The following is a 25,324-nucleotide window of genomic DNA, read 5'->3' as shown; positions in this document are numbered from 1 at the left end:
GCCTAAAGGGCGGTTCCTTCGACCCGGAGACTCGGTCAGCCACGCTTGGCTCTTCCTTTCCGATCCGCCATCGTTGGTGAGTGTGTGCTCTGTGGCCCGGCTCTGGCTAGTGGCTCTACCGGTCGCTCTCACTGGTGTGGTCGGGTCTAATCCGTCTCTTTTCGAATGCAGGTGGAGCAGCCGCCACGATGCAGATTTTTGTGAAGACCCTTACAGGGAAGACCATCACGCTCGAGGTACGGCCAGGTGGCATTGAGGAAGCCAAGGCCTGACTGAGGCCCTGTGTAATAGAGAACGCGTTTCTGAGCCTGAGTTCTGAAGCTTAGGATAGGGTGCTTAACAAGGTTAGGTGCGGAACGGTCGCGCCTGCTCTGTCCGGAGTGGCGAAATGCAGGGTATATGGAGGGAGACGCTTCGCTCCGGGCAGACGCTATCGCGTGCTTCCCCGGCCGTCGCTAACTCGGGTCTGGGAACTAATTTGGATTGTAGCGCTCTTGGTAGGGTGCCCGCTGGGTCATCTTCATTGATTAACTGGAGCTCACCTCTTCCACGCTCGTTGTGTGTAAAGTTAGCATTTAATGAGATTATTGTTCTAGTTTCTTACTATGTAACTGAATATTAACTACATATATCATAACTTGCAGGTTGAACCCTCGGACACTATAGAAAATGTAAAGGCCAAGATCCAGGATAAGGAAGGCAAGTAAAGTTTTGTCACTAGAAAAATGTCTGGCATGTATGACATGGGCATGTCTGCTTAGGGTAGAAAACAGATTAACAAATTTACATGTTTTGAAGAGTAAAATATTGAGAGTGGTGTCAGGCTATTTGATTGAAAACTCTGCAAGACAACTTTTTAAATGTGTGTGACTTTTAACAAGTTAATCTTTCCCTGTTTACTGTTGCACAAAGACTTTAAAGCAGTGACCGCTGTTAGCTATTATTGGATACATGAGTTTAGATATGGGGCATGTACCTTGTTTTACTAAGCCCAATATTTTTTTCTCTAATTAGGAATTCCTCCTGATCAGCAGAGGTTGATCTTTGCTGGTAAGCAGTTGGAAGATGGCCGTACTTTGTCTGACTACAACATTCAAAAGGTTTGTTTGAGGGAAAATACGATAGGTAAGGTAGTGAACCCACCAGTACTTGATGCGTACTCTAGTTGTTCCCTGACTTTAAAATATATGGTTAGTTGATCTTTTTGGTTTGTGGAAAGCAGTCTCACAATCTACCTTGAACTGGATTCCTGAGCCTCCCTCATCCCCCTAGTGCTGGGGTAGCAGACAGGCAGAACCACAGCCAGCCTTGACAGGCCGTGGAGAGAATTTTTGATGTTATAGTGCTGCTGTTTCTCTTCCACTAACAGGAGTCCACTCTCCATCTCGTGCTGAGACTTCGTGGTGGCGCTAAGAAAAGGAAGAAGAAGTCTTACACCACCCCAAAGAAGAACAAGCATAAGAGAAAGAAGGTCAAGTTGGCTGTGCTGAAATACTATAAGGTGAGCTGATAGTTAAATGAGTTTATATAATTAGACGCTGCATTGCTTGTTCTAAGATTCTGCTATAAGTCTTTGGGTTTTAATTTGCAGAAGTACTAACTAAAAATTAGTGCTGTGAGATCAAGAGGTTGAGTCACTTAAATCAGACTTCACAACATGTTTTGTGGAATCATCTTACAGTAAATTTTTTTCCAGGTGGATGAAAATGGCAAAATCAGCCGACTTCGTCGGGAATGTCCTTCTGATGAATGTGGTGCTGGAGTTTTCATGGGTAGCCACTTTGACAGGCATTACTGTGGCAAGTGTTGTCTGACTTACTGCTTCAACAAACCAGAAGACAAGTAGTTGTGTATGAGTTAATAAAGAGAAGGAACTGATGTTTAGTATTGTGTTTTATTATTGTTTAAGCAATGTTTCTTCAGCTGTGTAACAGTCCTTGGTCAGGAGAGTTTGATCGTAATGGTAAGCCATCTTGGCTTTGGCTTTCCTGGCAGGCACAAAGGTCAGAATTCTTTAAGGGGTTGTGGGATATCCTGTAGACTTGGAAGTAGTGTGATCTTGTCTTACGAGACATGAGAGTAGTCTCACAGTACATTCAAGATGCTTCCTGAGGTTGGCTATGTGTGTGAGCTGTTAAATATTTTCAGTGTTGATGGTGATTTTTCCTCTATAAGAGGTAAGCTAGGCATGTGGTGCATAGTTAAGGTTTCAGCACTTGGGAGACTTCAGCAGGAGATTTGCTGCCAGCTTGTGCCAGCAAGACACTGTATTTAAATAAAGAAACGAAAACAAATACATTTTTACCATTTTTAATGCACATTTAAAATCCTGGATCCCAGGAAGTCTTAGTTGGTACTTTATTTTCTTCATAACAGATAACTTGATCGCCCACTTTAAATTCTACGTTTTCTTCATCTAAACTAAGACCACAGTCCACACCAGTTTTTATAACTAAAACGTCATCTTTATGGTGTTTCAGCGAAGTTAATGAGCCTTAAAAGAAAAAAAGTCATGGTGAGTTAATTGTTGAATAATGAATAGCAAGCTGTCTACTAAGTATAAGATCCATGGTAAAGGTCAGAGGACAGCATGGTACTACCTTCATAGTTTTGGATGTTAAACCCAGGTTGTGGGGCTTATGTTGCGAGTGCCTTTAGCTGCTATGTCCCACCCCAATAACCAGAGAAAGATTGATTTAATAGTTCTGAAAACTTCTGCTTTAAGGTTGTACCCAGAATAAAATCAAAAGATGGCAGGCAAGTCTGAAGATTGCTCAGGTTCTTCCCTAGTGTGCATGGTGTGGCACCTTGGGTTCAGTCTCTGGTTATGGGGACAAAACATGGGTTAAATGTTGAGCAAATGGAGCCTATCTATAGAGCAGTTAGGGCATAGGCTAAGTAGGCTACTGTAGTGAAGAATGCACACATAGGTTTTGGATGGCTACACAATGGAGACTATATACAATTTAGAAATAGGTTTTGATACGGCTTACCCTTCCAAATAACTTGGCCGTTGCGGATTAATTTAAACTTCTTCTGTCTTTCTAGCTGTCCCTTTTGAACTCTGCAGCCAGCAACAGGAACTTTTTTCTTCCCTTCTGTTATAGTGAAGGTAGCTAGTATAGAAGCCTCACCTTTAAAAGAAAACAATGTAATGGCTGGGAGGCCAACATAGAAACAGGTGCAAATCCCAGGAGATGACTTGCATGATACTTTACATGCTTTCAATGTGTTATCAGGACAAAACCAAAGGCTCCTCTATGACAGCCTGTATTCCAATGATTGTTCATGTGTAGACTTGAGCCAAGTTCTTAGTCATTTTGTTTGCTTTTGTATCCTCTAGGATACTAACTTGTATGAGACTTAAAGTCACCATCAACTCTCACTCATGGTAGTCATTGTTTTCTAGAATACATATTATGTGTTAGGGCAGTGAATCTATTTCTCTAAGCTTTGCTTTTTTAGGTCCTATTTATTGCCATAGTACAATTAGCAAAGTAGCAATTAGCACTCACCTATTGGGTACTCCTCCACCTTGTAGGGCAATCTGTTGCTTAGTTCCTCCTGCAAATCTTCAATAAGATGGTAGATGATTTTGTGAAGTTTAATCTTGACTCCCTTTTGTGCAGCTGACTGCTGGATAGCACTGCCTGCATCCACATTAAAGCCATAAATAACACCTGGAAAGCAGAGACAAGATTCTGTTAGCATAAGTTTTGCATATAGTATGCTTATGTAAAAAAACTTCTTTGAGGCAGAAAGTCAAATCCAAATGGTTTTATTTCCTTTGTAAATTATGCAGTAGATTTATTTTGACTGTTAGATTACATGTATAATGTGTGTGTGTGCCTAGTGCCAGAGGTGGTCAGAAGGGGAGTCAACTGCCCTGCAACTGGCATTATAAGGTCCCAAGGTGCTGTAAAGTATTAAACAGACTGCTCACAGATAAGAGCACTCACAGGGTGAACGGTACCTGGATTGTACCCTTTGACCAGAGCAATAATGATGCTTTAAAAAGAAGTCAAGGAACACCACTTACTCTTGTAACAATAATCAAGTTTTGCAGTGGCCATGGCAGACGGATTATCTATGATTATTCCTGCACAGGGGAGAATGCTGGCCAATGATCAGCCAAACACAAAACAAGTAAAACGTGTAAATATGATCTAGAGAACAGAGTTTAACATATAGCCAACAGAATCTTTACCATCAAATGTCTCAGCAAAGGTAACATCATTTTCACTGATGTCACCCAATCCAAAATGCACTAATTCTAGTTCACATTCATGGGAAGCATCATAGGTATCCAGAAGGTTCAAGATGGCCTCCACAGACCCATCAACGTCACCTACAAATGCAGCAAGAGTTTAAAATGTATTGGTTGTAAAAGGCAGCTATATAAAATGACAATCTACAGCTAAGACAGGAATGGCTTTATCACTAAAATCACTTATTAAACCTTAGCATTTGAAGAACTTACTGATAAAATACAAATAAAGCACTAGTCACAATGACTAAGATCAAAAATTGAGGTGACAACAGATGTTGGCGAGGATGTAGAGAAAGAGGAACACTCCTCCATTGGTGGGATTGCAAGCTTGTACAACCACTGGAAATCAGGCTGGAGGTTCTTCAGAAAAATGGGACATTGTACTACCTGAGGACCAGTCCTGGGCATATACCCAAAAGATGCTCCAACATACAAGGACACGGGATCCACTATGTCCATAGCAGCCTTATTTATAGTAGCCAGAAGCTAGAAAGAACCCAGATGTCCTTCAACAGAGGAATGGATACAGAAAATGTGGTACATCTACACAATGGAATATTACTCAGCTATCAAAAACAATGCCTTTATGAAATTCATAGGCAAATGGTTGGAACTGGAAAAATATCATCCTGAGTGAGGTAACCCAGTCACAGAAAAACACACATGGTATGTACTCACTGATAAGTGGATATTAGCTCAAAAGCTTGAATTATTCAAGATACAATCCACAGAGGGAACAAAAATATAGGAAAAGATAGGGAGACAAAGTTGGAGCAGACCACCAAAACTAGATAAGATTGATGATGCCAAGAAATGCATGCTGACAAGAGCCTGATATAGCTGTCTCCTGAGAGGCTCAGCCAAAGCATGACAAATACAGAGGCGAATGCTAGCAGCAAACCATTGAACTGAGAATGGGGTCCTTGTTGGAGGAATTAGAGAATGGACTGAAGGGGCTTGCAACCAACCTCATAACAACAAAGCCAACCAACCAGAGCTCCCAGGGACTAAACCACTACCCAGAGTACACACAGACAAACCCATGGCTCCAGCTGCATATGTAGCAGAGGATGGCCTTGTTGGGCACCAATGGGAGGAGAAGCCCTTGGTCCTGCCAAGGCTGGAACCCCCAGTGCAGAGGAATGTTCAGGGTGGGGGAGGTAAGAAGTGGGGGTGGTTGGGGAGGGAGAACACCCTTATAGAAGGAGAGGGGAATGGGATAGGGGGCTTATGCTCGGGAAACCTGGAAAGGGAATAACATTTGAAATGTAAATTAAAATATCCAATTAAAAAATACAAATAAAGACACATTTGCAATGAAATCAATACAATCTATGCTTGCTCAGAAAAAAACATTTTGAACATCAAATCACTAAAATAGTTTCTACTTCAATTAAGGATTTACTGGGGTTACATCTGTAACCTGGAGATTTATAAGCTAGGCAGGAGGAAAGGTCAGTCTGGCTTCTAGAACAAGCCCAGGCTAGTTTGAGCTTATAGAGCAAGACTGCAAGTTTCTCCACTGACACCCCACAATAAAAAAAAGACTAAAGGAGAGGGGGCCCAAATGAATTATGAGAATTAAGAAAAAAAATTTAAATAGTTGTAAAACTTTAAAAAAGTTACCTTTAATAATTATAGGAAGTACATTTGAGTCCCTTTCTACCTTTTCTTTGGGCTTTAAGGGTCTCTGTTCTTTTCTTTCAAGGTACTTTATATATGATCTCTGCTTCCAGTGCAGGCTGCCATACTTCTCACGGGCTTTCCGATGTGCTTCTTGGTGTTCCTTTCGCTTTTCTTCCATTATTTTCAGGTCATCTTTGCCCTTTTCTTCTTTTTGCTCAGACTTCCTCCAGTCAACAACTTCACGGGCCCTTGGCTTTACAGGGAAAACTGGCATGATTTAATGAAACAGAAACCAGTGTCTGCTAGGTTAAAAGCTTTCTGTTTTCTCCATTATGAAATCAGCTTAATTTTATGTATGAAACCATTAATTTTATAATTTTAGGAATTTTATATAGAATTGAAAGTTTTAAAACATCTGAGAAATAAAATACTCTAGTTCTGAAATAGTATACTGTTCTCTTCACAGACACTTAAAAACTATAATTCTATGTCAGCACTCATTAAATATATACTGGTACATAAAGTCATCATGTAATATCTAACATTAGGGAATTAGGTTTGAATACCTCAGACTGTACTTCAAGAATTTCATCTCCTGCAGAAGGGAGGTCTCTCCAGCCTATGATTCCCACTGGCATGCTAGGATAGGCCTCATTAACTGTTTTTCCATTTTCATCAAACATTAGTCGAACTTTTGCCCAACTCTTCCCAGCAACTAGAATTGAGCCTTTTTTCAGAGTTCCTCTTTGAATTATAGCTGTTGTAACAGGACTAAAATGATACAAAAAAGTATTAAAGCTTAATCAGCACACAATTGTACTTTCTTAAATAGAACAAAAAATAGCTTTACGAAGCATGTTCACAAACATACCCTATGAATATATAAGATTACTTTCAATTTTTCAAGTAGCTTTGGATACTATAAAGACATTTACTTCACCAAAGATTTGTCACAATATACTTGCTTAACATGGGAAATCACAGCTTTTTTTTTTTAAGTGTGGTTTGTTTAAGATTTATTTATGTGTCTGAGTGTTTCACTTGTGTGTGTGTGTGTGTGTGTGTGTGTGTGTGTGTGTGTCCACCATATGCTTACTCACAGAAGGCATCATCAGATCCCCTGGAATTGGAGTTACAGAAGGCTATGAGGCACCATAAAGATGTAGGGAACTAAATCTAGATCCTCTGCGAGAGCAGCAAGTGCTCTTAAACTGCTGACTCATCTCTCCAGCCCCTCAGTGTGGTTTCTTTTGGCAGTCTCTTAATCTAGCCTGGCCTTGACTCTTCCAGCCTTAACCTTCAAAATGGTGGGATTACAGAAATAAGAAACCACATGGGGCCAGGCCTTAGGCTTGTCCTCATCATGACAAAAATAAAAGCAAAGCATTCTTCACAACAGCCAAGGAATAGAAGAAAAAGACGTAGAAGCAGCCTTTGACAGAACAGTCTTTGACAGAGGAAAGACTGGGTGAACACACTTGGGAACACTGTCTCTTGCTAACTGAAGCAAGGCAATCGGGAATGGACAAGTCCTATGGGACTGCACTCACGGAGTATCTAAAGGGGAAGCTGCCACAGGCAGTTTGTTCTGACTCAATCCTATCCTGCTTTCTAATCCATAGCCATTAAAGTGTGACTAGGTATATATAGACAGTTAATGTGGTTGGTCTCCTGACAACTTCATTTTTGTATTCAGTGTACTAGTGAAATGAAATACTTTGGAAACACATATTTTTAAAAAAAATGGCCCAGAAACTGAGTTCACAGTAAAACTATATTGTTATACAACCAAGCCACAAAAATAAACAGAATGATAATCATTTTTGTAAAATCCTACCCTCTTCCTTTGTCTGTGAAAGACTCTATTACTGTTCCTTCCACTGGGCCTGTGGGATCTGCTTTCAGTTCCAACATTTCTGCGAGAGCAATTGTTGCTTCTGCCAAAGCCATCAGGTTCTTTCCCTTTAACAACAGGGTAATACAAATCAGTAAATGATTGCTAAATGTGAGGGTAAGAAGACAAAATAAATCTTAGGAAAGCTACAATTTTCCTTTTAAGAATTAAAGTAATGAAATAACCAATTTTACAAAATGAAAAGGAGCAGTAATTCTTTAGCAAGAAAACCTGAACAATTTTAACAGGCAGCTACTAGTGGTGCTAATACCTTTGATAAACACATGCTCCATTCAGTTAATTTTGTCTCCTCTCTCTGTTTCCACAATTGTGGTTTTCTTCTTTTATTTTTATTTTATGTGCATTAGCATTTGCAAGCATGTAAGTATATGTACCAAGTGCATACCTAGTGCTGCAGAGGCCAAAGAATGGGATCCAATGTACTAGAGTTACTGCCAGTTGTGAACCATCATGTGGGCACTGGGAATGAAACCCATAACCTCTGACAGAGCAGCAAGTCTTCTTAACCACTGTCTCTCCGGCATCTGGGTTGTTTGTTTTTGTTTTTTCAGACAGGGTTTCTCTGTATAGCTCTGGCCATCTTGGAACTTGCTCTTAGACCAAGTTGGCCTTGAACTGAGAAATTTGATTGCTTCTGCCTCCTGTGTGTTGGGATTAAAGCACTACCACTGCCTAGCATGTGTTCTGAATTTTTTAAAAACAGTGTCTCATGCTGTAACCCAGGTTTGCCTGGAAATCACTACTCACTACGGAACAACCCAGGCTGGGATTAAACGTGTGCACCACCACACCTGGCTAGGTTTATGTTCTTTTCTATACATGACTATTTTTCTTGCATGTATGTACCATGTGTGTGCCTGATGCCCAAAGAGGTCAAAGGAGGCCTTGATACTCTCTGGAACTGGAGTTATAGTAGGTTGTGAAATGTCATGTGGTGCTGGGTTCTCAGCAAGAGTAAAAGTGCTCTTAACAGTTAAACCATCTTTCTACCTGTACTGGCACAAACTTGACACAAAGTGGAATTATCACAAAGAAAGGAGCCTCAGTTGAGGAAATGCCTCCATGAGATCCAGTCGTAAGGTATTTTCTCAACTAGTGATCAAGGGGAGAGGGCCCAGCCCATTGTGGGTGGTGCCATCCCTGAGCTGGTGGTCTTGGGTTCTATAAGAGCAAACTGAGCAAAGTAGGGGAATCACACCAGTAAGTAGCATCACCCCATGGCCTCTGCATCAGCTCCTGCTTCCTGACCTGCTTGAGTTCCAGTCCTGACTTCCTTTGATGATGAACAGCAATGTGGAAGTGTAAGCTGAATGAACACTTGCCTCCCCATCTTGCTTCTTTGTCATGATGTTTTGTGAAGGAATAGAACCCTTTTACCTTATGGGGTAGAGTCTCTTTCTGGGCCCAGAGCCCACTGATTGGCTACATACTATGCTACTGTGTTCAGCTATCCTGCTTCTTTGGTAAGTACTTTATCAACAGAGCCATCAGCCCAGCACTCAAAACAATTTTTTAAAAACACAAATTATGTATCTCAAAACATTGAAAGGGGCTAGAGATGCAATGCTTACCTAGCATGCATGGAGTCTGGGTGTGATCCACAACAGTGCGCAAACCAAGTGTGGAGGGACACTCATGTAATTCTAGCACTTGGGCAACATAGGTAGTTTGAGACTGCCTTAAAAACAAAAAGTGGCCAGGTGAGGTGGAACATGACTTTAATTCCAGCACTTGGGAGGCAGAGGCAGAGGCAGAGGCAGAGGCATTGCTGTGTGTTTCAGGCCAGCTACAGCTACATAGAGAAACCATGTCTCCCCTCCCAACCTCCACCCCTCAACCCCCCAAAAAAGTGTCCTTATAGGTGAAGCACAGTGCAGGATGTCCTGAGATGCTGGAACTTACTGTTAGTGCAGAGACGTGCACTGCTTGAACATCACCACCATACTCTTCACACACCACATCATAAGCCAGGAGCTCTTTTTTCACCTTTTCAGGATCAGCATCTGTCTTGTCACATTTATTTATTGCAAGGATAATAGGAACTGAAAGAGAAAGTAATGAAAAGTGCAAATAGGAACTCCTTCCATTTCAGACATTTACTGTGAGAAGTACCAACCTACTCTGGTCTTCTCTTCATCCACTGGATGCTTCTAATTAACCAAGGCCGAAAAGATCCACTTTTGACTCACATTACCTGACTCTGTTGTGTTGCAGGGTATTTGATCACACCGTGAACCCCGAAACTGTGTTAAATACAGAAAAATCTGTCTCTAGTTGTGATGTGGCTCATCCCTTAGCACACACCTTTAATCCCAAACAGTGAAGGTAAAGTTAGTTTGTAGAAGGAGGCACCCATGTTTGAAAGTGATGTCTAATTGAGTGGCAGACAAAGTGATGAATCAGAGATAGAATTGACAGAATAGGATCTGCCCAACCCTCACAAGGAGAGAGAGGAAAAGGAAGCTATTTAAGAGCAGCGCAGAGAGAGGGGAAGCAGTGTTACCAGGACAGCTGTACAGATACTGCAGAGAGAACAAGCAAGACACAAGTCTGAGAATGAGAAGGAGCCAGAAGATTAGAACAGATTGCTAGAATTAGCTTGAGGCCAAATGGAGGCATTTAGCAAAAAACTAAGAGAAATTAAGTCAGCTCAGAGAGGAGTTTGAGTCCAAAAAGCTGAGTAGAATTAGCTAGCCAGAGTTCAAAACTAGAAAGGAATGAGCTTCTTCTGCAGTATAACTGGTCTTGAATGGTTTTCTTGGTTTTGTTGTTTTAAAGGACATAAATGGGTGAATGGTGAAGAGGGGAAGATCTGGAAAGAATCGGGGGAGGAAAAATGAATATGATCAAAACACATACAAAACCCTCAAGGAGCAAATCAAAAGATTTTTTTAAGAAGGGTTATTTGGGACTGGAGAAATGGCTCAGAGATTAAGAGCACTGACTCCTCTTCCAGAAGTCCTGAGTTCAATTCCCAGCAACCAAAGGTGGCTTACAACCATCTGTAATGGGATCCAATGCCCTCTTCTGGTGTGTCTGACAGCTACAGTGGACTCATATAAATTACATAAATCTTAAAAAATAAGGTTGTTTTATTTTATGTGTATGAGTGTTTGCCTGCATATTCTGTATGTATACCGCTCAGAGGCCAGAGACGGGTATTGAATCCCTTGGAACTGTGGTTATACACACCTGTGAATGGCCATAGATGCTAGGAATGAAAAGCAGATCGGTTGGAAGAGCAGCTTACCTGATGAGACACCTCCCTAGTTCCCATAATTACCATTCTGCTTTGTGTGTAACCTTGGTTGTCCTGTAACTCACTTTATAGACCAGGCTGGTCTCTAACTCACAGTTCCACCTGTCTCTGCCTCTGCCTCCCTAGTGCTGGTATGCACCACTATGCCCAGCTATAATCTCTGTAGTAAGCCTTTAAAAAGACACCTCCTACTCCCTGAGCTCAGCTCAGCCCTTGCGTACCTCCTGCATCCTTGGCGTGCTGAATGGATTCCACAGTTTGTTTCATTACCCCATCATCTGCAGCTACAACCAACACAACAATGTCAGTGACCTGAGCTCCTCTAGCTCTCATTGCTGAGAAAGCAGCATGTCCCGGAGTATCAAGAAAGGTTATCTTTTCTCCAGAAGGCAGAGAGACTGTGGAAACAGATGCAAGAATACCAGTTACTCAGTTTACTTTTTAACACAAAGGAATAGATGACATCGTTAACATTGTATGTGTGGGGTTGGTTTTTTTGTTTGTTTGTTTTTTGTTTTGTGGTTGTTGTTTTTGAGATGGGGTCTTTCTATGTAGCCTTGGCTAGCCTGAAGCTTGATATGTAGACAAGTCTCTTCTTGAACTCATAGAAATATGCCTACCAAGTACTGGGATTGAAAGTGTGTGCTACCATGCCCAGCTCAATATTTTATTTTATTGCTTCCTCTATTTTTAACCAGAAGAACACAGTCTGAAATTTCCTAAAGAAGTCATAAAATATTAATGAGACCATGAGGTCTTTCTTTTCATGTAATAATTTAAGGCTAAAATATTTGTATTTCTAGACTATAGGTACTTTGATAAATGTACCAACTGATTATCATTCTGGAGAGAACCCAGGAATAGTTAGTTGTAAGGTGATCACTTGTACTACAGCTATACAACTATCTCAAGCCACAAAAAGGCAATTTGGTATGTAGCTGATAGTTTCAAATCTAAGTTCAATAATAGGTTTAAATCTTTTTTTAAAATACTTATTCATTTATTATATATAAGTACACTGTAGCTGTCTTCAGACACACCGAAGAGGAGATCCCATTGCAGATGGTTGTGAGCCACCATGTAGTTGCTGGGAATTGAACTCAGGACCTTTGGAAGAGCAGTCAGTGCTCTTAACCACTGAGCCATCTCTCCAGCCCAATGAGTTTAAATCTTAGATTTGCTATTTACCAGCTGTGTACTTTCGAGAAGTTACAGAGCCTGAAGAAGTCTCACTTTTTACAGATCTTGTATTCACTCGTGATCAGCCATACTACCCAGCCTACATCTGAGATTTAATACACATTATAAAACAAATTAGGCTCATTAAAACCAAACCAGTAAAATAGCTTGGTTTTTACAGAAAGTTTATGACAACATTTAGCTGCCTGCTCTACACATGATCATTCCAGGGGCTTTAAGCAGCCTCTTTGAGTCTGTTTATTTCACAGTATGGCACTTAATTAAAGAAAACAAGCATGGTTCCCATGCACACTAATGTTTGTGATCATACCAAGAAAAGCACCAATATGTTGAGTAATGCCTCCAACTTCCATCGCTGCCACTTGAGTTTCCCGAAGTTTGTCAAGTAAGGTCGTTTTCCCATGATCAACATGACCCATTATAGTAACAACTGGGGACCTTGGCTTTAGTAAAGCTGGATCTGCCCCAGGCCTACAATTAACAGCAAAAGAATTTCACTTTTTAAATATCAGAAATGACTGTGATCAGTTCACGGCTATCACTATAAGCAACCATTAATAACAAAATACAACAATGAAATACAACATGTTTGATTAGACATAACTATTTCCACCCTTTTTATACAGAACAACCTAGCAGAATAGCCAGTGATTCCCTCTTTGTTATGAAGGTGGTATCTTCATATTAGTGGGTGGAGCTGAACCAAAATTTAAAATTCAGACTAATATATTCACCCTGCAAACTATGAAAACTGACAGTTTCATAAAAAAGTGAATATACTTTCTGGTGCTTTGAATAAATACTTATGTTAAAGTCACATTCCATTTTATGTACAAAAAAAAATTCTAAACAAATCTTCCCATAGACACTGAGTAAAAGCACATGGCTAGGTGTTCTCTAATATGCGCTGTTTTACCTTCTCACAGCATCCTTATTTTCTCTTATTCTCTCCAGTTTTAATTTGCTCCATTTCAGCTTCATTCCTGCCTTCTTTATAACTTCTTTGATCCAGACTTCGTCTAAATGTGAGTTTGCTTCTAGTGAGTCTATGTCAATGGCGGTGTTCAATAAAGCTTCATATACACAATCTGGTTGAGATAAAGCACAATTCTTTATACTCATAAATGTAAAGGTTTAAAGTGAGTTCTTGGAATTGAAGAGATAGCTTAGCAGTTAAGAGCACTGGCTACTGTTGTAGAGAACCCAAGTTTAATTCCCAGAACCCACATAACTGTCTTCAACTCCAGTTCCAGAGGATTCGATGACCTCTTCTAGCCTCTGCAGGCACCAGGCACACTTGTGATATATAGACACGTGGGCAAAATACCCACGCACATTTTTTAAAAAAGTAAAATAATAGGAATAAATCACTTAAGAATGTGCTTTGTTTTATTTTAATCTGTAGAAATAAACCCATCTGAGGTGGAGATGAAATGCAATTTTGTGTTTTGAAACACAGTAAGACCTTTCCCAAGAACAAAGCAAAGAGCCTCGAACAAAGCGCATTCATCTCAGTGGTGGATGGTGAACAGGGACGTCGTCAACTAAAAGTCAATAAAGAAATTTATAGCATTTCCCAGTTGCCATCGTAGAATCCTTCAAACCACCATCAAGGAGGCAGTGGATGAGATGGGGACCACTGGGTTGTCTTTCCACTAGACAGACATGATAGGTATGAATAACCCAAAGGCAGTGAAAACAGGAATCCGTGAAAGGAAATAGCTAGGCGTTAGGCCTAGTGTGCACATGTATGTGGACATGTGTGGGATGATGTCACAGGTGAGGCCTGTCATTGGACGAGAAGGAAGGATGGGCGGGAGAAAAGTTTGAAGGAAGAGGAGGAGACTAGAACAGAAAGGAGGGAAGACAGGAGGGACAGGGAGAGAAGCTGTGGTAGGACAACATGGCAGGTGACATTAAGATCCCACACTGTACCTTTACAGGTTGTTACAAATGTTTTTAAGGGATGGATGTGTATTGGGCTTTGTATGTTTAGGTGGGCAATTATATCTTATCAATTGGGCCAAAGATTACTGTGTTGTGTGTTCTTTTATGTGAGTGTAGGAAAGTGTCTGGTGGCTGGAGACACTGGGCCGCCACAGAATTGAAATGTGTGCTTCTGGCAAAATATCCAGCAGATATCTTGGGGCACTGCGGTGTAGACCGAGTTGGGATAAAAGATACCTTTTTTATTTATTTATTTTTTTATATTTTTACAACAGACATGTATACACAATAAATATATAAATGCAATAAAATAATTTTGAAAAGTTTTCATGAGTCCTTACTATCTCTGTGATTTTATGATTTATTTATTTATTTATCTATAAAGTCCAGAGTTCATGTAGGTGGGTGTTGAATCCTAATCCTCCTGGTTCAACTTCCTGAACTGGTGAAATAACATGCACGTGGAAGCATTAACTACTTTGTGTTTTAACTTTACAAAATGGTATCGTAGCATGTATAGGGCCCTGAGTTCAATCTGTAATCTGTGATGTTTGGAAAAAAGAGGAAGGAGGGAGGGAGGGGAAGAGGAAGGGAGGGGAGGGAAAAGAGAAGGAAAGGAGGGAGAGAAGGAAAGAGGGAGGGAAGGGGGAAGAGGGGAGGGGGAAAGAGAGAGGGGAAGAGAGGAAAAGGGAAGAAGAGAAGGAAAGGGAGGGGAAGATGGAGGGAAGGAAGAAGGAGGGAAGGAAGGGGAGAGGGAGGGAAGGGAAGAGGGAGGGAAGGAAGGGGAGAGGGAGGGAAAGAGGGGAAGAGGAAGGGAGGGAAGGAAGAAGGAGGGAGAGAAGAGTGAGGAAGGGAATGATGGAGGGAAGGAAAGAGTAAGGAAGGGAAGGGAAGTTGGAGGGAGGGAGGGGAGGGAAAGAGGGAGGGAGCTGTAACAGAATCCTTTAAATTATAATTTTTTAAAAAGAAAAGCTATGGTTATTCCCACAAATATATCTCTGCTTGTCTTAAACAACTTCTCAAATTAATGAGAAAAAGAAGTCAAAAAATTATAGAAAAAAAGAAGGAAATCAGGATCTAGAGAGATGGCTCGATGGTTAAGAGTACTCGTTCAGAGGACCCAGGTTTGATTCTCAGCACCCTCATGGCAACTTATAACCACTGTAACTCCAGTTCCAGGGGATTCTATACCCCTTTCTGGCTTCCTTTCGTACCCAGCATGTGTGTGGTACAAAGACAAGCAGGCAGGCAAAATACAAATAAAATACACATAAAATAAATCTTAAAACAAACAAACAAAGAGTAAAAATATCCCTTCAGCTCCCCCTCCCCCGAAAAAAAAAATCAAAGAATCTGGATTTACTCTAATAGTGCAGAAATTTTATGAATTTAAAGTGTTCTTTTTGAGAGAGGGCCTGTCCTGGCTGACCTCACAGAGATCTGCTTGCCTCTGCCTCCCTAATGCTGGGTCTAAAGGTCTGTGCTACCACACCCAGCTATGAATTTAAATTTTTATTTATTCGAATTGTATTTCATGTGTGTGGGGGTTTTGTCTCCATGTATGTCTGTGTAACCTATGCATGCCTGCTACCCAAAGAGGCATCAGATTCCTTGGAACTGGAGTTTCAACAGTTGTAAGCCACCATGTGAGTGCTGAGAACCAAACCTGGGTCCTCTGCAAGATCCAGGCAATCTATCTATCTATCTATCTATCTATCTATCTATCTATCTATCTATCTATCTATCTATCTATTTTTGTGAAGGGTCTTGTGGTGTGAGAACTAACTGGCCCAGAGCTCTCTATGAAGATGAGGCTGGCCTCGAATTTAAAGTCTCCCAAGTGCTTGGATTAAAGGTGTGTGCCACACAGAAAATCCTACATATTCACTAAAAAAAAAGTTAGAGAGTTATACTTGGCAATGATTTAAAAATTAATAGTTTATAATTTCTAAAATGAAACAAATCAGTATAATTTGACATTTGAAACACTCGTCCAGCTTACCTGGAATGCGTTAAGGTTGCAAATAAAATCCTAAGCTTTTAAGACCCAGGGTTTTTCCTTGTGAACTAATCAGGCTCACCTGTGTCTTTTGCCATTGCTCTGGCTAGTTCTTCAACAGTCATTCCAACCCATACTTCTACCTCTTTTTTAGTTTTTATTGGAGACAACTGAGATCTCGGTGGTCGTTTTTCCTATTAAAAAGGCAGAACATGTAAGTGAGAAGAAAGAAAAAAATAGTAATACCCCAAGGTAGGGTTTCTGTGTAGTCTTGGTTATCCTGGCCTTGAACTCAGAAATTTGCCTGCTTCTGCCTCCCTAGTGCTGGGACTAAAGGTGTGAGTCTCAACTCCTGGCTGAAGGAAGAAAAATTTAAGAAACAAATTAGGTCTATTTTGTAATATGTACCACAATTATGGCTGTTCCTAAACTCTCTTGTAAGTTCAACTAGACAACAATAACAATGGAACTTCAGATTCTCACACAGATCTGTGTAGACTACAGGCTTACACAGTAATCTGTAAAAGACAAAATACTCAAAGAAGGTTTCTCTACAGAGTTCTATAAACTTGGACTGCAGATTCAGTAATGTGGGAGCTATAAATCTTCAACAACCTTCTTTGTAACAAGAAGTCTGTGCTGATGCAAAGCTGAACCAGTAAGCACGTCTGTCGGCCAAGGCCGGGCACACAGCCAATCTGCCCACACTGGGGAAGCCGGTGCAGACCCATGCTTCCACCATGCTAACAATCTTCTTTGACTCAGGCTGTGCAATTGCCTACAAATAGTGTGAAATCGTAGCAACTTTTCCAACTTCAGTAGCTTCTGGTTCATGTTTCTCCTAGAAAAAACAATTTTAAAATAAAAATTTGGTTAATATTTATATCAAATTCATGAATACCACTAGAATATTTACTACATGCAGATCACACAAATAAAACTGGGTTTCTGTCTTGAAAGGACTCATGGTCTACTGAGACGAGATTTTATACCAAGTACTATTCTGACAATCGTTAATACTATGCTCTTGCTGCTACTGTAAGAAGACTTATAGGCCACAAACAACACTTTAGAGGGCCAGGGATGCAGTCCTCGTGGCAGAGCATTTGCCTTGCATGCACAGTGTGTGCCTGAATATGGCACACATGCAATCCTAGCATGCCCAGGGCAGCAGGAGCATCAGAAGCTAAAGGTCATTTGACACAGAGTTTGGGGCTTACTTTGGCTACACAAGACATCATCTCAAAACAAAAAATAAATGTCTATTTTTTTTTCAGGGGCTTGTGAATCATAGTATACTTGCCTACCAGGCATGCGAACCTGAGTTTGACTCCTAGTATACATGAACATGAACAGACACACACACACAAACACACACTTAGATATTTTAATGTTCATTTCAAGCCTTTTGTCTATACTTACATATTTGTTTATATGAATGCAGTTGCATTACCTTTTTAAGATTTATTCTTATTTTGTGTTTATGGGTGTTTTGCCTGTATGATGTCTGGGTATAATCCTGGAACTGGAGTTGCAGAAGTTGTCAGTCACCATGTGGGTCTCCTGGAAGAGCAGCCAGTACTCTTAACTGCTGAGTTGTCTCTTTATCCCCTACGTTATATTTTAAATGTTTCATTAAAGAATAAAATACTGTTTTATAACATTAAGCATTATTCTTTCATTGTAACATTTATTCTTTTTGTAACAAAAGAATGAAGATTTTGGAGTACTACATTGAATTTACCTTAATCATATGGGGCAGCTGTTGTCAACGTGTGGGTTGCATATCAGATACTTATGTTACAATTCATAACAGTAGTAAACTACACTTATGAAATAGCAACAAAATAATTTTTTGGTTGGGAGTCCTTACAACATGAGGAAGTGTATTAAAGGGTCACAGCATTAGGAATAAAACTAAAGCTTCAACGGAACATGTCAATCCATCCTCCTCACAAGTATTTATGGTACTGATACACTGAATACACTGAATTGTTTACGTTGAGACATGGCCTCACTGTGTTGTTACAGTGCCCTGGAACTCATGCTCCCTTTGCTTCTACCTCCTGAGTGCTGGTGTGAGACCTATGCCACCTGCCTTCCCATCAGTGTTTTTGTTTTCTTTGTTTTCCTTTTTTCTTTTTCGCTTTTGTTTTTTTGAGACAGAGTTTCTCTGTGTAGCCCTACCAGTCCTGGAGCTTACTCTGTAGACCAAGCGGGCCTCAGACTCAGAGATTCCCCTGCTTCTGCCTTCTGAGTGTTGGCATTGTAAGTGTGTGCCATCACCACACCACCCAGCTGGTTTGTTTTTAAAGGAAAGCAATGGCGGCCAAGTATGGTGTAGGTGACTGTACCCCCACCACTTGGGAAGTGGAGGCATGATGGTTAGAAGTACAAGGCCAACTTTGGATACATAGTGCTTTTGGGGCCAACCAAAGCTTCATGACACCTTGTTTCAAAAACAAACAAACAAACAAACAAAATACACCACACAGTCAGTGCGAAGGTTCAGCAGCCGAAAGCACTTAACCTTCAAGCTTGATGACTGGGTTCAATCTCCAGAATCCATAAGATGGAAGAAAGGCCTCAGCTCCCCAAAACTGTTCTCCAACTTCTACCCGCGGCACATTAACACCATCATACATACACACAGAGAAAAAATACCAATAAAAGGAAAATGGCACAGCAAAGTCATAGAGAAACTTCTACCCGTGACACACTAACACCATCATACATACACACAGAGAAAAAATACCAATAAAAGGAAAATGGCACAGCAAAGTCATAGAGAAACTTCTACCCGTGGCACACTAACACCATCATACATACACACAGAGAAAAATACCAATAAAAGGAAAATGGCACAGCAAAGTCATAGAGAAACTTCTACCTGTGGCACATTAACACCATCATACATACACACAGAGAAAAAATACCAATAAAAGGAAAATGGCACAGCAAAGTCATAGAGAAACTTCTACCCGTGGCACACTAACACCATCATACATACACACAGAGAAAAAATACCAATAAAAGGAAAATGGCACAGCAAAGTCATAGAGAAACTTCTACCCGTGGCACATTAACACCATCATACATACACACAGAGAAAAAATACCAATAAAAGGAAAATGGCACAGCAAAGTCATAGAGAAACTTCTACCTGTGGCACATTAACACCATCATACATACACACAGAGAAAAAATACCAATAAAAGGAAAATGGCACAGCAAAGTCATAGAGAAACTTCTACCTGTGGCACATTAACACCATCATACATACACACAGAGAAAAAATACCAATAAAAGGAAAATGGCACAGCAAAGTCATAGAGAAACTTCTACCTGTGGCACATTAACACCATCATACATACACACAGAGAAAAAATACCAATAAAAGGAAAATGGCACAGCAAAGTCATAGAGAAACTTCTACCTGTGGCACATTAACACCATCATACATACACACAGAGAAAAAATACCAATAAAAGGAAAATGGCACAGCAAAGTCATAGAGAAACTTCTACCTGTGGCACATTAACACCATCATACATACACACAGAGAAAAAATACCAATAAAAGGAAAATGGCACAGCAAAGTCATAGAGAAACTTCTACCTGTGGCACATTAACACCATCATACATACACACAGAGAAAAAATACCAATAAAAGGAAAATGGCACAGCAAAGTCATAGAGAAACTTCTACCTGTGGCACATTAACACCATCATACATACACACAGAGAAAAAATACCAATAAAAGGAAAATGGCACAGCAAAGTCATAGAGAAACTTCTACCTGTGGCACATTAACACCATCATACATACACATAGAGAAAAAATACCAATAAAAGGAAAATGGCACAGCAAAGTCATAGAGGAAGGACCTGACGCAGTAACAAAAGCCTTGAATGGGCACCTGCTCTCACAGATCAGCCAGCATTGTCAGGGAGGAACAAGTCACTCTTGTCCAATGGGCCTCACTCTGTAAAAAAGAAAGACTTCTCTATAGCCTTTCTATAACAAGGTTACAAAGAAAAAAAGTGAGACGATAAATGTATTGTTTCCTCATTGATGACTTACATACTTTGAACATTCACTAGCATGAATGTTGTTAAAAACATTCATGGGGTTGGGGATTTAGCTCAGTGGTAGAGCGCTTGCCTAGCAAGCGCAAGGCCCTGGGTTCGGGCCCTGGGTTCGGTCGGTCCCCAGCTCCGAAAAAAGGAAAAGAAAAAAAAAAAACATTCACAAGCCACTATCTCCCTCAATTATAGATAATTCTGAGGCTCTGTGTGTGTTAATATAGTTAGTATTTTACCTTGAAACTCATTCATGAAAGGAAGGTTCAAAAGAAATTCTGATTTCATTCCAAATAAATGAACTAAGACTTACAAATTTAAGCCAGGCCTGCTGGCACAGGCGACTCCAGGCAAAGGCTGAAGGATGACAAGTTCAAAGCAGTTTTCAGTCTTGGTTACATACGGAGCTCAAGGTCAGGCTAGATATATTAGGTAAATCATCTCTCAAAACAAAATGCAAAAGAAAAGAGAAGAAAGAAGAGGAGGAGGTAGGGGGAAGAGGGAAATGGTATGAAGGGGAAGGGAAGAGAAGAAAGACAGAATACATTGCTTAACATGCAAGGAAGCTTAATTCAATCCCCAGTGCCCAGTGCTGGAGAAAAAAAGAGGCCAAAGACATGGCTTTGGTATACGGCACTGGGTGCTCTTGAGACAACTGAGTCCAGTTCTGGACACCCAATATGGGTGGCTTACAACTGCTTGTTACTCTAGCTCCAGGGGATCCTACACTCTATACTCTTTTCTTGCTTCTATGGGCAGGCAAGCAGCGCTCTCTCTCTCTCTCTCTCTCTCTCTCTCTCTCTCTCTCTCTCACACACACACACACAAATTTTTTTATTTTTAAAAAATATTTAGAATTTCATTTTTAATAATCAAACATTTACATAATCATCACACTTCAAAAATCATGTTAGGCGTTTGCTGTAACTTAAAAAGTAAAAGGAAGTGCTCAGAAAACACAGGGTTCCCTTAAATCATTTTTTTCCTTTTTTTTTTTTTTTTTTTTTTTTTGAGACAGTGTATCCCTGGCTGTCCTGGAACTCATGTAGACCAGCAGGCGGGACTCGAACTTGGATATCTACCTGCCTCTACCTCCCGAGTGCTGGGATTAAAGAAGTGCACTACTATGCCCAGCTTACTTAAATCATTTTTTTTTTTCGGAGCTGGGGACCGAACCCAGGGCCTTGCGCTTGCTAAGCAAGCACTCTACCACTGAGCTAAATCCCCAACCCCCTACTTAAATCATTTTTAAATGACTTGTGAAACCAGATTTACAAGGGCACAGATTAATGGAACAGGAAAGACTCTGGGACAACCCAACATAGATATATGTAATCGAGAATTCAGACAAATCTCAAACCTGGAAAGAAACCTTGGTTCTTAAATATCCCAACGCCTGTCACTTTACAGAGGACGTGGGATCCATAGCGGTCATTCCCGACTGCCATGAGGTTAGCGGCAACCAGGAACGGGAACTCAGGGTGACATTCGCAAAGCGGGGAGAGGGTGCGTACGCTGCAAATGCGTAGCTGCATTAACGGAAATGTCTGAATGGACCAATAAGAGGTTTTAGAAAGGAAAAAAGAAGTGAAAAACACCGCCGCCGCCGCCACACGGGCCTCTGGGAAGCGCACCCGGGTGCTCGTGGGCACTGAAGCCGCGGCAAGTGACACTGGCACTCGCGACCATCTTAGCGTAGAAACCCCACTCACTCAGTTCCCAGGCGAGGTCGCCTTCCGGACCCAGGAGAACTGTGGGTCACTCAGTCCGTTCCTTCCGCAAGGTCCCCGTGGTGCTTCCGGTACCGCCGGAAGCAGCTTTCCCACTGAATTCCGGGTTGTCTGTGGCTGATAGAGGCCGGCGGAGGCCGGCTGCCCCTACTCCTGTAACCTGCAGTCTTCAGCCGGTGGCCTGCAGCGGGGAGGGGGAGCTCTGCAGTTCCTTCCCTTCTCCAGGAAGGACGCGTGCATCTAGCTGGAAGGAGGCGGCGCAAGGTGGCTCTAGAGAGCTTCAATGGGATGGGCTGGATAGGTAGTAGAGCCAGGGTGCTCCATCTGCAAGCCCAGCCCGGCCTGGCCTCGATTTTATCTGCCGTATGCAATCACCGTACCGATCACAAGATCGTGGAAAGGTTTCAATAACTTGTTAAGAACACCTGGTTCATGTAAACGTTTTTCGTTATGATTTTCGTTATTTTTCTTTGGTTGGAGTTTTTTGGTCCATCCTCTATGACCACAGCCATCACCACCTCTTTAGGGTAACTCGTTTACATCTAGCTCTACTACAGATTAATGGAATGGTATAGAACCGTTTTTTTACCCCCAAAGCACACTTTCCCATGATCTCCCAGTGTCTACCCTAACTCAGGCCCCTCAACCCACTCCTTTCCTCTTTTTAAAAATTTGTTTTATTTGTATGTACACACACACACACACATCACACACACATATAAATTGAACTCAGGAACTCAGGCAAGGCAGTAAACTCCTTTACCCAGTTAGCCATCTCACTATCCTTTCCCCTTTCTACCACAAAGATTCACAATCAGTATTAATGACCTCCAGACTGGGTGCATTGTCTTTTCCCCACAGATACTCTTTCCGTCCATTAGTTTTCAGTTTGTTTCTCAGGCCTCTTTGAAAGTTCTTAACTTGACTCTAAACGTTTGTGGCCGTTCTGTAACCTGTAGTGGAGTTCTAATAGAATCACTGAGTCTCTGGGCAAAGATCAGAATGAATAGTTGTTTCCTAGAATTACTGGGACCTTGAAGAAATCATTGTAGAAAACTGTTGGGGTTTAGAAATTGCAACACAAACCATAGGAACACTGATCTCAGTTAAGCCAGAATGGTTTATTGAATGCACACCCTAATACTGGTCAGACCAGGGACATAGCTCAGAATTATCTGAACTATGACAATTGATATCTTATTTAAAAAAAAAAAAGATTTATTTATGAGTATATTGTTGCTGTCTTCAGACACACCAGAAGAGGGCATCAGATCCCATTATAGATGGTTTGTGAGCCACCATGTGGTTGCTGGGAATTGAACTCAGGACGTGGATGAGCAGTCAGGGCTCTTAACCACTGAGCCCGATGATGGATATCTTTTTCTATTAGTTTATAAAGAAAAAAATCACAATGAATTCATATGCAGGTGCAGGAAATGCTGACCATTGGGCAACTCAGGCTCAAGATATTTTAGACATATCGATCTTGAACTTGATGGGTCCTACATGAAGCTTTGTGGAATTCCTTAAGATTAACAAACGTCAGAACATAACAGTGGATGCGGTCAGCATGTTCTTATTGTGAGTCAAGTTATTTTTCTGTGTCAATGACTGGCAGGCATATTACAGCAACACTATGAAATAGCTGGTAAGCATGGAACAGAATTGCTACAGCTGTGCTGGGGGTGGTTGGCCATAACAACAACAGTTTTCTTTATTTATGGAGTTGCTTTTCTGAAGGCGCTTTAGAGCCTTTGCACGGCTTTGGTTACAAACTGGTCCTGGCAGGCCTCGAGTGTCGCACATTGGGTACTGGGACAGTGTACAATAAGGACTACATTTGCTGGAGGCGGGATGTTTTCCTTCAGGAAATATATAGATTAGATAAGGGGTGTTAAAACAAAGTCCTAATTATTCGATTTTATCAAATGAAGTCTCAGGATCCAGATGCTAGGGTGAAAGCCTATTACCTCAGAAAAGCAGAGAAAGAACTTGGATGGCCTTCCTCCGCAACTGACATCTCAGAAGGAAAAAGCCAGTTCTCCACAGTGTCTTAAAAACCCTTCAAGCTGAAGGTCCCCTCTACTTCTTGTAGGTCTCTCTATCCATCCTCCTGATTTCCTCTGACTATCTTATGTTTTTTTCCCCTATGTTTATTCCCAGCAAGAGGCATTTGCTTGTGCCACATCTTGACCTAAGGTTGACTTTAATCTTGTTTACAATAAAAGGAAAGCTCTTGGATTAAAGGAGTGTGTTATGACTGAGCCACACCACAACCAGAAACAGGTTTTTTCAATATACAATCTTGGGGTTCACAATGTGATCAGATATCCTGCAACACAGGGCCTTTGGTATGAAAATTTGCAACCAAACCAACTTTGTTCAACAATCAAACATTTTTGCACAGTGGTTCAAGATTCAGTCAACAGCACAGATAAGGGATCTCCCAGCAAGGCCTTAATTCATCCTTGAGTGACTCTTTCTTTGATTGTCCTGTGTGGACTCAGAAACCTATGTATATGCATATACAGATGTATTTACTGGGCAATGTATAATATATGATCTGAGAATTAATGTTAATACTTAAGATTGTAAAAGGGAGGGGTTGGGGATTTAGTTCAGTGGTAGAGCGCTTGCCTAGGAAGTGCAAGGCCCTGGGTTCAGTCCCCAGCTCCGAAAAAAAGAACCAAAAAAAAAAAAAAAGATTGTAAAAGGGAGGTGAAGAGATGGTTTACTGGTTATGAGTACCACTGCTCTTCCAGAGGACCTGGGTTCTATTACCCAGCACTCACATGGCAGCTCACAGACAATTCATCTCTAACTCCAGTTCCACAGGGATCTGACCTCTGCATACATGTGATATAATAGATTCAGGCAATGCACATAAACAGGAAATAATTTCTTTTAAAAAATGAATAAAACTTACAAGGTGAGTTGCTGACTTGAGTTTCATTTAAAAAAGAAAGATTGGAAGAGAATCATGGGTGGGGCAGTGAGATGGTTCTTGTTTCAAAGATGGATAATCTGAGTTTGATACTTGGAGCCCACATATTGGGAAGGATAGAACAGACTCCTGCAAGTCGTCCTCTGATCTTCAGACATCACACACACAACACACACACACACACACACACACACACACACACACACACTCCTTGCCATATACATTTAGAACTTGAAGGAAAGCAGGACTTCTTGATAAACTGCTCCTAACAAAACCACTGTGTCTTATGAAAACATTTTTTTTTAATGGCTGGAGACAACCAAGTGTGCTGGGAACCAAGCATATATTTTT

At 41.0% G+C, this 25,324-nt stretch overlaps 2 protein-coding genes across 10 annotated transcripts; one reads left to right on the top strand and one right to left on the bottom strand.

Annotated features, from left to right (window-relative positions):
* Nucleotides 1-16: 16 nt before the first annotated feature.
* On the top strand, nucleotides 17-2,294 carry Rps27a (ribosomal protein S27a). Of its 2 annotated transcripts, NM_031113.2 has the most exons (6): nucleotides 17-76; nucleotides 172-236; nucleotides 645-699; nucleotides 1,015-1,100; nucleotides 1,370-1,501; nucleotides 1,697-2,294. In NM_031113.2, the coding sequence occupies exons 2-6, from the start codon at nucleotides 189-191 to the stop codon at nucleotides 1,844-1,846; spliced, it is 471 nt and encodes a 156-aa protein (NP_112375.1). In that variant the 5' UTR covers nucleotides 17-76; nucleotides 172-188; the 3' UTR covers nucleotides 1,847-2,294. The 2 variants fall into 2 exon arrangements, with proteins under 2 accessions (NP_112375.1, NP_001292372.1); NM_001305443.1 differs by having other exon boundaries at nucleotides 73-236.
* Mtif2 (mitochondrial translational initiation factor 2) lies at nucleotides 2,295-23,239 on the bottom strand. 8 transcript variants are annotated; one of them, XM_039092122.2, is made up of 15 exons: nucleotides 22,012-23,239; nucleotides 20,137-20,202; nucleotides 16,832-17,057; nucleotides 16,299-16,410; nucleotides 13,187-13,358; nucleotides 12,581-12,741; nucleotides 11,292-11,468; nucleotides 9,714-9,853; nucleotides 7,734-7,858; nucleotides 6,463-6,667; nucleotides 5,897-6,149; nucleotides 4,208-4,348; nucleotides 3,516-3,680; nucleotides 2,994-3,134; nucleotides 2,295-2,494 (listed from the first exon to the last, which is right to left on the bottom strand). In XM_039092122.2, the coding sequence occupies exons 3-15, from the start codon at nucleotides 17,048-17,050 to the stop codon at nucleotides 2,322-2,324; spliced, it is 2,184 nt and encodes a 727-aa protein (XP_038948050.1). In that variant the 5' UTR covers nucleotides 17,051-17,057; nucleotides 20,137-20,202; nucleotides 22,012-23,239; the 3' UTR covers nucleotides 2,295-2,321. The 8 variants fall into 8 exon arrangements, with proteins under 8 accessions (XP_038948050.1, XP_038948046.1, XP_038948052.1 ...); XM_039092118.2 differs by lacking the exon at nucleotides 22,012-23,239 and adding an exon at nucleotides 20,613-22,005; XM_039092124.2 differs by lacking the exons at nucleotides 20,137-20,202; nucleotides 22,012-23,239 and adding exons at nucleotides 17,670-17,827; nucleotides 20,613-22,005.
* Nucleotides 23,240-25,324: the final 2,085 nt, after the last annotated feature.

This window comes from Rattus norvegicus, chromosome 14 (assembly GCF_036323735.1).
Source record: "Rattus norvegicus strain BN/NHsdMcwi chromosome 14, GRCr8, whole genome shotgun sequence".
NCBI lineage: Eukaryota > Metazoa > Chordata > Mammalia > Rodentia > Muridae > Rattus > Rattus norvegicus.
Note: the sequence above shows the minus strand (reverse complement) of the source record. Positions and strands in the feature narration are given on the sequence as shown.

Bases quoted from the DNA above. Each gene is read 5' to 3' on its own strand.
- Mtif2 (XM_039092122.2), bottom strand. From the start codon at position 17,050: ATGAACCAGAAGCTACTGAAGTTGGAAAAGTTGCTACGATTTCACACT. The intron at 6,668-7,733 runs GTAGGATTTTAC...GTATCATTTTAG, and splicing joins TTCACAGACAAAGGAAGAGG to TCCTGTTACAACAGCTATAA. The intron at 4,349-5,896 runs GTAACTTTTTTA...CTGCATTTGTAG, and splicing joins ACTTCCTATAATTATTAAAG to GTGACGTTGATGGGTCTGTG.
- Rps27a (NM_031113.2), top strand. From the start codon at position 189: ATGCAGATTTTTGTGAAGACCCTTACAGGGAAGACCATCACGCTCGAG. The intron at 700-1,014 runs GCAAGTAAAGTT...TTCTCTAATTAG, and splicing joins CAAGATCCAGGATAAGGAAG to GAATTCCTCCTGATCAGCAG. The intron at 1,101-1,369 runs GTTTGTTTGAGG...TTCCACTAACAG, and splicing joins CTGACTACAACATTCAAAAG to GAGTCCACTCTCCATCTCGT.